General features: G+C 42.4%; 1 protein-coding gene across 1 annotated transcript in view; it reads right to left on the bottom strand.

Moving 5' to 3' along the window:
* secisbp2l (SECIS binding protein 2-like) overlaps positions 1 to 10,543 on the bottom strand; it is a 74,876-nt gene extending 64,333 nt beyond the window's left edge. The window contains exon 1 of the mRNA XM_048615729.1: positions 10,341 to 10,543. Within this exon, the coding sequence (XP_048471686.1) occupies positions 10,341 to 10,373 (33 nt within the window). The 5' untranslated portion in view covers positions 10,374 to 10,543. The remainder of the gene's footprint in view (positions 1 to 10,340) is intronic.
* Between the last annotated feature and the right edge of the window lie 1,833 nt (positions 10,544 to 12,376).

The following is a 12,376-nucleotide window of genomic DNA, read 5'->3' as shown; positions in this document are numbered from 1 at the left end:
AACGAGATCTCCCTTTACCTCAACTCCTGAGGATTTCTCTTTTACCCAATTTCTATCCTGCACAGACCGGTGTTGATGTCAGAAGCCAAATTTTGACTTATGAACCAACTCATAACCATCTGCCATTTCAGCTGCTAATCTTGCAATCTTAACTCGCTGCTCTTCCAATTGAATTCTCACTACTTCAGAAAGTGAATTTTTGAACTCCTCCAAAATAATTGTCTCTCAGAGTGTCATATGTTTGATCTATTTTCAATGCCCTTATCCACCTATCAAAATTACTTTGTATGATCCTTTCAAACTATGTACGTTTGCCCAAATGCCCTCCCAAGATTTCTGAAGAGTTGCTTGAAAGTTTCTGGTACGAGCTCATTTGCACTGAAAATGGCTTTTTTCACCTCATCATACTCCCCAGATACCTCCTCTGATAGTGATGCAAATACCTCACTCGCTCTACCTACCAACTTTGTTTGGATCAACAAATCCCACATGGTAACTGGCCATTTCATTTGTTTAGCCACTTTCTCAAATGAAATGAAAAAGGTTTCTACGTTCTTCTCATTGAACTTAGGCAACATTTGGACATATTTAAACAAGTCCCCACCAGGCTTTTGGCTACAATGGGATTGCTCTCCATTACTGTCCTCATCACTACTCCTACTTTTCACCTCTACCTCTGTCAACTTTGAGCTTTCAGTTCCAACCTCGAAAGTTCAAAACATTTCTCCCTTTCTTCTGTGAGGGCCTCCTTTTCCATTAATTTTTCCTCTGCTAGAGCAATTCTCTCTTTCTGCTTTTCTTCTGCTTTCAATTGTAATTCAAACTGTTTCATTTTCTTTCCATGTTCAAGCTGCTTCATTTGCAATTAAATTTTAGCCATTTCCAAAGATTCTGATAGCATTTCTTGCAATCACAAATGGTGAGCTACCACTGCAATTAACTCCCCTTTTGGCAGGGACAAAGGCAACCCCAAGTCCAGCTTGTTTGCCAGTTCCAATAGCATTGTTTTGCTCACTTTGAATAAAACTACCAAAGTGACTTCTTCCATCCCCAGGAATCTGTGACATAAAAGGGCCATTATTACACAAGGCACAAACAATTTAAACCAACCAACCAAATGCAACATCCAAAATTAAAAAAAAAACACTAACACTCACCTCTCACTGCCTTTGAGTCCAATAATCTTAAACCCAACCTGGAATTAGAGTCTTTGATTCCCACAAGAGCCTCAATATGCCTATAACCGATATACCTATAAAGCTCCAGGGCCCGCTAATCTACATCCCAAAGTACTCAGGGAAGTAGTTCTAAAAATAATGAATGCATTGGTCATCAGTTTTCAAGATTCTATAGATTCTGGAACAGTTCTTATGGATTGGAGGGTAACCAAGACCAGACAGGGCAAACGGAGGAAGGATATGCCCAATGGCCCAGGAGTCCAGAACCAGGACAGTTCAGGACTGAGTTGAGAAAAAATTTCTTCATGCAGAGTAGTGAGCCTGTGGAATTTGCTGTCACAGAAATTGGTTGAGGACAAAACATCAAATGCTTTCAAAAAGGAGTTAGATATAGTTCCTAGGACTAAAGGGACCAAAGGGTACAGGGAGAAGGCAGGAACTGTTGGATGATCAGCAGTGAACACATTGAATGACAGTGCAGATTCAAAGGGCCAAATGGCCTGCTCTTGCTCCTAGAGTCTTTCTTTCTAAACACCTATACATTAGTTCACACTCCAGTGAAGCTACAAAGCACGCTAAGTACCTTTCAGATGTGATTTTGACACAAGGCCACATATCCCTGTACAGATGGAACAAAAGATCCCCTGGCACTATGCTGATGCAGGGAAGGGGAAATATCCCCAGAATCCTGGCCAATATTAATCCCTCAACCAACCTCACAGAGAGAGATTATCTGGTCATTACCACTTTGTTGAGCACAAATTGTCTGCTCAAGAAACACACTTCAAAAAGTATTTAATTGACTGTAAAACAACTTCGCAACTACCGGATACTTCAAAAATGCTACATAAATGAAAACCAATTCATTCTTTTCTGAAGCATCCGAATAAAGATAGTTAGCCTCTCACAACCAAGGGATCTTAGAGGTCCTGATACATCTAGAAGTTAGCAGTGGTGCTAATACACAGATGACGAATTAACAGGCAGAGGAGGCTCCATAAACACTCCAAACCTCGATGGTATATGGGAAAGTCTGTGGAAATGAGAACCAACATTACCAGAACTCCTGAAACAAAAAGAGAAAACTGTTAGCAAAACTAAGCAGGCCTGGCAACATCTGTGGGGAGAAAGCAGAGTTAATGTTTCTAGTCCAGTTACTCTTCCTCAGAAACTGCAGAAGCTACCAGACCTGCTGTATTTTGCCAATTTTCTCTTTTTGTTTCAGATTTTCAGCATCTGCAGTTCTTTGTTTTACTGTTACCAGAATACCTGGATGTCCTCAGATCAGTATATATGGTGATGTAGGGGCTCCTGTGGTTAGTGGTAGTGTCCCTAACACTGAGTCAGGAGGGCCAGGTTCAGGCCCACATTCGCCAGAGGTGTGCAGTAACATCTCGGAGCACTTTGACTAAAATAAATAATGTTGATGTCCAAAGGGATGTGAATATCCTACTTATTAAAAATTAGTTTTCAGGTAAAGCAAGCATTCAGCAAGATCAATGGTACAGAGACAAAAACAGAAATTGCTGGAAAAGCTCAGCAGGGCTGGTAAAGTCTGTGAAGAGAAATCAGAGTTAATGTTTTGGGTCAAGTGACCCTTCCTCAGAGCCAGTTCTGATTAGGGATAGTCAACGTGGCTTTGTGTGTGGGAAACTCTGTTTCACTAATAATGTCTCACTAATTTGAACCGAGTTTTTTGAAGAAGTAACGGAGGATTGATGAGGCCAGACCGGTTATCGTGATCTATATGGACTTCAGTAAGGCATTCAACAAGGTTCCTCATTGCAGACTGGTTAGCAAGGTTAAATCACAAGGTATAAAAGGAGCACTAGCTACTTGGATACAGAACTGGCTTGAAGGTAGAAAACAGAGGGTGGTGGTAGAGGGTTGCCTTTCAGGCTGAAGGCCTGTGGCCAGTGGTGTGCCACATGGATCGGTGCTAGGTCCACTACATTTCATCATTTCTATAAATGATTTGGACGTGAACATAGGAGGTATGGTTCATAAGTTTGCAGATGACGCCAAAATTGGAGGTGTAGCGGACAGAAAAGAAGGTTACTTCACAATACAATAGGATCTTGATTAGCTGGGCCAATGGGCCAAGGAGCAGCAGACAGAGTTTAATTTAGATAAACGTGACGCGCTGCACTTTGGAAAAGCAAACAAGGACAGGACTAATATGCTTAATGGTAAGGTCCTGGGGAGTGTTGCTGAGCAAAGAGGCCTTGGAGCGCAGGTTCACAGTTCCTTGAAAACAGACTCTCAGGCAGATAGGATAGCAAAGAAGGCATTTGGTACGCTTGCCTTTATTGGTCAGTGCATCAAGTATAGGAGTTGAGAGGTCATGTTGTGGCTGTACAGGACATTGGTTAGGCCACTTTTGGAAAACTGCTTGCAATTCTGATCTCCCTGCTATAGGAACAATGTTGTGAAACTTGAAAGGGTTCAGAAAATATCTACAATGATGTTGCCAGGGTTGGAGGGTTTGAGCTATAGGTAGAGGCTGAACAGGGTGGGGCTATTTTTCCTGGAGCATCAGAGGATGAGGGGTGGCCTTAGAGGTTTATAAAATCATGAGGGGCACGGATAGGGTAAATAGACAAGGTCTTTTCCCTGGTGTGGGGGAGTCCAAAACTTGAGGGCATAGGTTTAAGGTGAGAGAGGCAATATTTAGAAGGAACCTAAGGAGCAACATTTTCACACAGAGGGTGGTGCGTATATGGAAGGAGCTGCCAGAAGTAGTGGTGGTACAATTACAACATTTAAAAGGCATCTCGATGTGTATATGAATAGGAAGGGTTTAAGAGGTATATGGGCCAAATAATGGCTGGTACTAGATTTATATAGGATATCTGATTGGCATGGATGAGTTGGACCAAAGGGTCTGTTTCCGTGCTGTACATCTCTATTACTCCAAGATGCTGCCAGACCTGCTGAGCTTTTCCAGCAATTTATATTTTTGTCTTTGATTTATAGCATCTACAGTTCTTTCAGTTTTTTTGTCAAATGATATACAGCCTTGGTGAGACTGCATCTGGAACACTGTATATAGTTCTGGTCTCCTTTTCTGAAGGAAATGTATACATGCATACTCTTGTCAGGGATGACAGGATTGTTTTACAAGGACAGACTGCAGAGAATGGGTTTCAAAGAATGGAAAGTGATTTTATTAAAACTTAAAAATTCTTATAGGACATGACAAGGTAGATATAGATAGGAGCTTCTCCTGGCTGGTGAGTCCAGCACCAGGAGAGAAAGCCCCAGAGTAAGGCAGAGGCCATTTCAGATCGAGATGAGGAGGAATGTCTTCATTTGGATGGTGGTGAATCACTGGAATTCTCCAACTCAGAAAAACGTGGAAGTTCAACCAAAGTGCACATTGAAGACAGAAATCGATAGATTTCTGGATACCAATGACATCAAGGGATATGGAGATAGCATGGGCGCTGGGGTATACGACACAGTCACGATTTGAGAGACGAACAGGCTCAACACCCAACTCCTGCTCCAAAATTTGTGTTTTTAAGACAGTTTTCTGCTGTTTATGGATGCACTGTGTAAGAGACCTAAAGGCAAGAATATTGTCTCAGATAATGGGTGAATGGAATGTGTGAAATTCATTCAGCTATGTCTGAGGGGGCTTGGAATCCATTAGCTTGGCCACTTGCGCATATGCAGCATGAAAAGAGTTTGTGCAATCTACACAAGCATGATATTACAAGGACAGGAAGAGATGATAAAAATCAATATAATTATGTTAACAGGATACACAGAAGTGACTGAGAATGGTTAAGTGTATTTTATTGGACCCAGGTTATTATTTTGATTTAACTTGTACGCATTTTTCTTTTACTAATTAGAACATGGAACAGAGATCAAAAGTAGAACTGCAATATGAAGTGTGGATTAGCCTTGGAATGGAATTCCAGAATCAGTGAAGAAATTTATGAAGTCTGATAAAACCTTGATCCTGCTTTGGGTGTGCACTCTGATGTTTAACTAGATCTGGTCATGTGTAATGAGACAGGAATAATTAATGACCTCATAGTTAGGGATCCTCTTGGAAGGAGTGATCACAGTATGGTTGAATTTAGAATACAGATGGAGAGTGTGAAGATAAAATCCAATACCAGGGTCCTGTGCTTGAACAAGGGGAACTACAATAGAATGAGGGAGGACTTGGCTAAAGTAGACTGGAAACAAAGATTTTATGGTGGGACAGTTGACGAGCAGTGGAGGACTTTCAAAGCAATTTTTCAAAGTGCTCAGCAAAAGTATATTCCAGTGAAAAGGAAGGACTGTAAGAAAAGGGGTAATCTGCCATGGGTGTCTAAAGAAATAAGGGAGGCTATCAAATTGAAAGAGAAGGCATACAAAGTGGCCAAAAACAGCATGAAACTAGAAGATTGGGAAAACTTTAAAGGTCAACAGAAAGCCACAAAAAGAGCTATAAAGAAAAGTAAGATAGAACATGAGAAAAAACTAGCACAGAATATAAAGACAGATAGCAAAAGTTTCTAAAAATATATAAAACGAAAAAGAGTGGCTAAAGTAAACGTTGGCCCTTTAGAGGATGAGAAGGGGAATTTAGTTATGGGATATGAAGAAATGGCCGAGGCATTGAACAGGTATTTTGTATTGGTCTTTGCAGTGGAGGACACTAATAACATGCCAGTAATTGACAAAGAGACAAAGGTAGGTGAGGACCTGGAAACAATCATTTTACGGAAGAGGTAGTGCTGGACAAGCTAATGGAGCTAAGGATTGATAAGTCGCCTGGCCCTGATGGAATGCATCCCAGGGTACTAAGAGAGATGGCGGGAGAAATAGCAGGTGCACTGGCGGTAATTTTCCAAAATTCGCTGGACTCTGGGGCAGTCCCAGCAGATTGGAAAACAGCAAATGTGACGCTACTGTTTAAAAAGGGAAGTAGACAAAAGATGGGGAATTATAGACCGGTTAGCTTAACCTCTGTAATAAGGAAGATGCTCGAGTCTATTATCAAGGAAGAAATAGCAAGGCATCTTGATAGAAATTGTCCCATTGGGCAGATGCAGCATGGGTTCATGAAGGGCAGGTCATGCTTGACAAATCTTTTGGAATTCTATGAAGACATTACGAGCAAGGTGGACAATGGGGACCCGGTGCATGTGGCGTACCTAGATTTCCAAAAGGCCTTCAACACGGTGCCGCACAAGAGGCTACTGCATAAGATAAGGATGCATGGCGTTAAGGGTAAAGTATTAGCATGGATAGAGGATTGGTTGACTAACAGGAAGCAAAGAGTGGGGATAAATGAGTGCTATTCTAGCTGGCAGTCAGTGACTAGTGGTGTGCCTCAGGGATCGGTGTTGGGACCGCAATTATTTACAATTTATATAGATGATTTGGAGTTGGGGACCACGTGTAGGGTGTCAAAGTCTGCAGATGACACTAAGATGAGTGGCACAGCAAAGTGTGCAGAGGACTGTGAAACTTTGCAGAGGAACATAGATACATTGAGTGAGTGGGCAAAGGTCTGGCAGATGGAATACAATGTAAATAAACGTGAAGTCATACATTTTGGTAGGAGTAATAGTAAAAAGGATTATTACTTGAATGGTAAAAAGTTGCAGCATGCTGCTATGCAGAGGGACCTGGGTGTCCTTGTGCATGAATCACAGAAGGTAGGTCTGCAGGTACAACAAGTAATTAGGAAGGCAAATGGAATTTTGTCCTTCATTGCTAAAGGGATTGAGATTAAAAGCAGAGAGGTTATGTTGCAGCTGTACAAGGTGCTGGTGAGGCCACACCTGGAGTACTGTGCGCAGTTTTGGTCTCCTTACTTGAGAAAGGATGTACTGGCACTGGAGGGGGTGCAAAGGAGGTTCGTTAGGTTGATTCCGGAGTTGAGGGGTTTGGCTTATGAGGAGACACTGAGTAGGTTGGGATTATATTCATTGGAATTCAGAAGATTGAGGGGGGGGGTCTTATAGAAACATATAAAATTATGAAGGGAATAGATAAGATAGAAGTAGAGAGGATGCTTCCACTGGCAGGTGAAGCTAGGACAAGAGGGCATAGCCTCAAGATTAGAGGGAGCAGATTTAGGACTGAATTGAGAAGGAACTTCTTCACCCAGAGGGTTGTTAATCTATGGAATTCCTTGCCCAGTGAAGTAGTTGACGCTACTTCAGTAAACGTTTTTAAAAGATAAGGTAGATTTTTTTTGAACAATAAAGGAATGAAGGGATACAGCGAGAACGCGGGTAAGTAGATCTGAGTCCACAAAAAGATCAGCCATGATCTTACTGAATGGCGGAGCAGGCTCGAAGGGCCTGACGGCCTACTCCTGCTCCTAGTTCTTATTATGTTCTCATGTTCTAGACATATTAGAAGAAAGAGCCCAACTTGCCCAGCACATGTGCATAAAAGGCAAGACTGAAGCACTTGGAACCATCTTTAGCCAGATATTCTGCATGGATAAGGGTGACTTCAAAGCAAAGCCAAGATCTATCAGAGGCCAATCTCCAGCCCATTCACTCCACGTAATATTAAGCACTGAGTGTACAGATTCAAGTGGTCAAACAGCCTACTCCTGTTCCTATTTCTTATGGTCTTATGGCGATGTGCTGGCTGCATGGAAATCAGAAATGGAATCATTCAAATGCAATCTTGTATGGAGAGGAGGTTGTATGGTAGCATAGCACTACCACAAGCATCAAACACCATGGACAAGTTGTTTCTCCATGTCCTATTTAATGTATACAGTCACAAGGGATATCAATGCTCCAAAACTGTGTCATTTATGCAACCACTAGCATCCAAATGCACACAGATGAGATTCAACATTCATACTTACATCTTGAAAATTAGTCCAGGAACTAAAAGGTAACACCTATTACATAACATTTTGCTTTTATGGAGTCACAGACTCTCTTTTGTCAAAGCTTTATTGTACTACTGTATTCGGTACTGCAATTTGCTGCACTCTCTATAATAAATGTTCTATTTAACCTCCATGCAAATGCCATTAGTAACAACAGAGCCACTCGTTTTGTTTGTGAAATGCACTACTGTTTGTGCTCTTGTATAATAATAAACAAGTTTGGAATATCACATGAAGACTTCATAATATCCTACATACTATTTCATTATACAACTTATTATATCTTTAATGTAGTGAAATTAACCATGGCACACAGGAACATATAAAAATAAAGGTATTCAATCCCACAGGTCAATATTTGTAAAAAGGGTAAATTTTAAGAAATGTCTTCAACCAGGAAAACAACTTAGACAGGCAAAGAGATCTGGGAGTGGGGAGGAAATTAGAGCTTGGGACCTAGGCACAGTCACCAATGGTGCAGCAATTATGATTGGGAACACGGAAAAGGCCAGAATAAGAGGAGTCAAAATATCTCAGAGCACTGTGAGGTTCAAAGAGATTAAAGAGAGAGAGAGGGGGGTAAGGTCATGGGGGAATTTGAAAACAATAATGAGAATTTTGAAATCAAGATATGGCTTGACCAGGAACTAACAGATGTCAGGATGCACAGGAATGACAGAGGAACAGGACAACAGGACTTGCTGCAAGACACAGATAGCAAGTTTCTGGATTACCTCAAAGTTACAAAATGCTACAATGTAGGAGACCAGCCAGGAATGGGCTGGATTCAGTTTTAAGGTTCATGGCGTTTTATTTGAGATATCCTCAGTTTATTTATATATTTTCTGTGTCTATTTTTATGCACAAGAACCAATGGAAAAAATTGATTACAGTCATGAATGTCAGGGTACGAATACAAACTAAACACAATCTATGGAAATTCCATTCTCTAAATAAGTAGTATAAATATATTATTAAATCAGAGTAATTGCTACACAAAACATTAACACCAAGCATTATACTGGAGATTTATAGCAGCCTGTTGTTTTTGTGTCCTGTACAGAACTTAGGTTTCATTCTTAAACAGCAGTGTTTGCAGAAATACTGAATTTAAAACATTTATTCTCCAAACAATTGCATGATGTAACTGATTTAGTACACGTATTCAATGTATCTAGCACATTAACTTCCATACAAGTCTAGTAGTTACTCAAGAATAACTTCAACTCTAGCTAATTCCATATTTACTTGCTTAAAATAAAACTAAACAACTCCAAAGATAAAGTAAAGTAAAGAACTAAAATCTATCAATCAATGCTGACATGAAACACTGCATTTTAACATTTTAAACTAGAACACAATTCTCTTGTATAGTACTTAGCAACAAAGTGATTGAATAAACTAATGTTAGGTGACTCAACTAGAGTAGTTTTTAATTAAATCTCAAGTGTAATTGTTAATGCCTTCAAACTGTATACAGTAATTGAAAATTTAGTTTTTCTACAAACAGCCAAATGATAAACACTACAATTGAACTTTTGTTAGTGACATTTGTCTCAGGACAAATAGGGCTTTGCCATATAGCAGTTTCCACAACAGAATGTAAAAAAAATTCATTCTTTACTCAAACATTTCCTGCGATTCTCACCCCTGCAGCACCAGTTGGGCAACATTCCTAAATGAATGCTTAAGATAACCTCGTTTTTTTTTAGGGTAGCTTATCATTTGTAACAGGTACATGGGATCAGATATGTGCTGCAAGGTAAAATTAATTACAATAGCTCAAGTGGAAAGTGATCAAATAAAAAAGTTTATTTTTGTTGCATCTGAAATTGTTGCAAGTGACTTTCCTGATTGTTTCGCGGGGCAAGTGTTTAAACTCAATTTATTTCTAGGCCAACTGTCTATTTTGTAAATGCCTTAATTTTTAAGAACTGCAGGATACTGTGATTAAAACCCAAGGGTAAAAATTAAGTCTTATTTTTAGATGTTATTTCAATGGTACGTTTTGCAAATCAAAAGCAATCAAAATTCCCTCAAGAGAAACAAAAGGGTGGATATTTAGAAGTGTAGGGACCGAAATGTCAGATTAGCAGACTCCGATTAAAACCCATCACAAACAATATTATCAGCAACATTTTATAAATCGGCAGGCTATGGTAAGTTGGGCTCGATTGCTTTCCAGTCTCAAATCCGGAGGAAATTTTCCACTCAGGGCCGCTTCAAGGCCTGGCCTCCTCAACACAAACAAGCCACTTAAATACACACAAACACCCGGTGCTTGATCGGCTTACCTTCGCCGCCGCCTCCTTCTTCTTCTTCTCCATCCTCGCTCCGCCACAACAGGCTGTTTTCACACCCACCCCGTGCTCTCCCCTCCGCTAAGTACTGAGCCGCTGTCAAATGGAGCCTCTCGCCGACACTGCCTCTCGAACTGCAGGCTTCATGTTGTCGGCCAGGGCAGGGCTGTTGTCGCCTTCGCGTAAACACGTCGCCGCTCAGACTCGGCCCGGCCCCTCCCCCGCCGCTCGAGCCGAACGCCCGAGACCGCCCATCCCGCGGCCCCGCCCCTCGCGGCGCTGACCCGCCCACAACCGCCCATACACGCGCCCCACGTCCAACACCGACTCCCCGCCCCTTTGATCGGGCCAGCCCACCACCAGTCATGGCCCCGCCCCCTTGTCCGGTCCCTCACAGTCAGCTTGACCCCACCCGCTTGACCAGCCCCGCCCACCCGTTAGCTTGGCCACAGACGATTTCAACTCCCCCTCCCATTCCTCAGACGACATGTCCATCCTGGGCCTCCTGCAGTGCCACAACGATGCCACCCGAAGGTTGCAGGAACAGCAACTCATATTCCGCTTGGGAACCCTGCAGCCCAATGGTATCAATGTGGATTTCACAAGTTTCAAAATCTCCCCTCCCCCTACCGCATCCCAAAACCAGTCCAGCTCGTCCCTGCCTCCCTAACCTGTTCTTCCTCCCACCTATCCCCTCCTCCCACCTCAAGCCGCACCTCCATCTCCTACCGACCAACCTCATCCCGCCCCCTTGACCTGTCCGTCCTCCCTGGACTGACCTATCCCCTTCCTAACTCCCTACCTACACTCACCTTTCCTGGCCCCATCCCCGCCTCTTCGACCTGTTTGTTTCCTCTCCACCTATCCTCTCCTCTATCCCTCTTCTATCCGCCTCCCACTCTCTCCCTATTTATTTCAAAACCCCCTTCCCCTCCCCCTTTTCTGATGAAGGGTCTAGGCCCGAAACGTCAGCCTCTCTGCTCCTATGATGCTGCTTGGCCTGCTGTGTTCATCCAGCCCTGCACCTTGTTGTCTCACGACGTCCAAGGTACCGCGTACGGCAAGCCAAGCCCATCAAACGCGACCGTGCCCCACCCACTGTCGAAACAAAAGTTGAGATCGCGAAACAGCAGGTGCATCCCGGAAGCGTCTTTCTTTTTAGTTTAACCTATTTTCCCCTAATCCACTTGTTGAAAGATGTTATTACCACCTTTTGAATAGGTAGGACTTGAACCCGGGCTCCCCATTCAGGGGTGGGGACATTATCACTGTGCCACAAGAGGGCCTAGATTTGAACCTGGGTTTACCGAAGAAGGTGTTTTGGTACGCTTGCCTTTATTGGTCAGTGCATTGAGTATAGGAGTTGGGAGGTCATGTTGCAGCTGTACAGGACATTGGTTAGACCGCTTTTGGAATACTGCATGTAGTTCTGGTCTCCCTGCTGTAAGAATGATGTTCTGAAACTCAAAAAGGTTCAGAAAAGATTTACAAGGATGTTGCCAGGGTTGGCGGGTTTGACAATAGGGCGAGGCTGAATAGGCTGGGATTATTTCTCTTGCAGCGTCAGAGGCTGAGGAATGACATCATAGGTATTTATAAAATCATGAGGGGCATGGATAGGGTAAAGAGACAGGCCTTTTCCCTGGGGTGGGGGAGTCCAAAACTAGAGGGCATAGGTTTCAGGTGAGAGGGGAAAGATTTAAGAGGGACCTAAGGGGCAACTTTTTCACACAGAGGGTTGTGCATATGTGGAGTTAGCTGCCAGAGGAAGTGTCAGAGGCTGGTACAATTACAACATTTAAAGGGCATCTGGGTCGGTATAAAAATAGGAAGTGTATAGAGGGATATGGGCCAAATCCTGGCAAATGGACCTAGATTTATTTAGGATGTCTGGTCGGCATGGATGAGTTGGACCAAAGGATCTGTTTCTGTGATGCACATCTCTATGACTCTAATATTTCCAGCATTATCTGTTTTGATTTCTGATTCCCAGCATCTGCAACATTTTATTGTTATTACTCCCCTTTTAA

This window comes from Rhincodon typus, chromosome 33, assembly GCF_021869965.1.
Source record: "Rhincodon typus isolate 14 chromosome 33, sRhiTyp1.1, whole genome shotgun sequence".
NCBI classification, from domain to species: Eukaryota; Metazoa; Chordata; class Chondrichthyes; order Orectolobiformes; family Rhincodontidae; genus Rhincodon; species Rhincodon typus.
The sequence above is the reverse complement of the archived record's forward strand: the minus strand, read 5'-3'. Positions and strand labels throughout refer to the sequence as shown.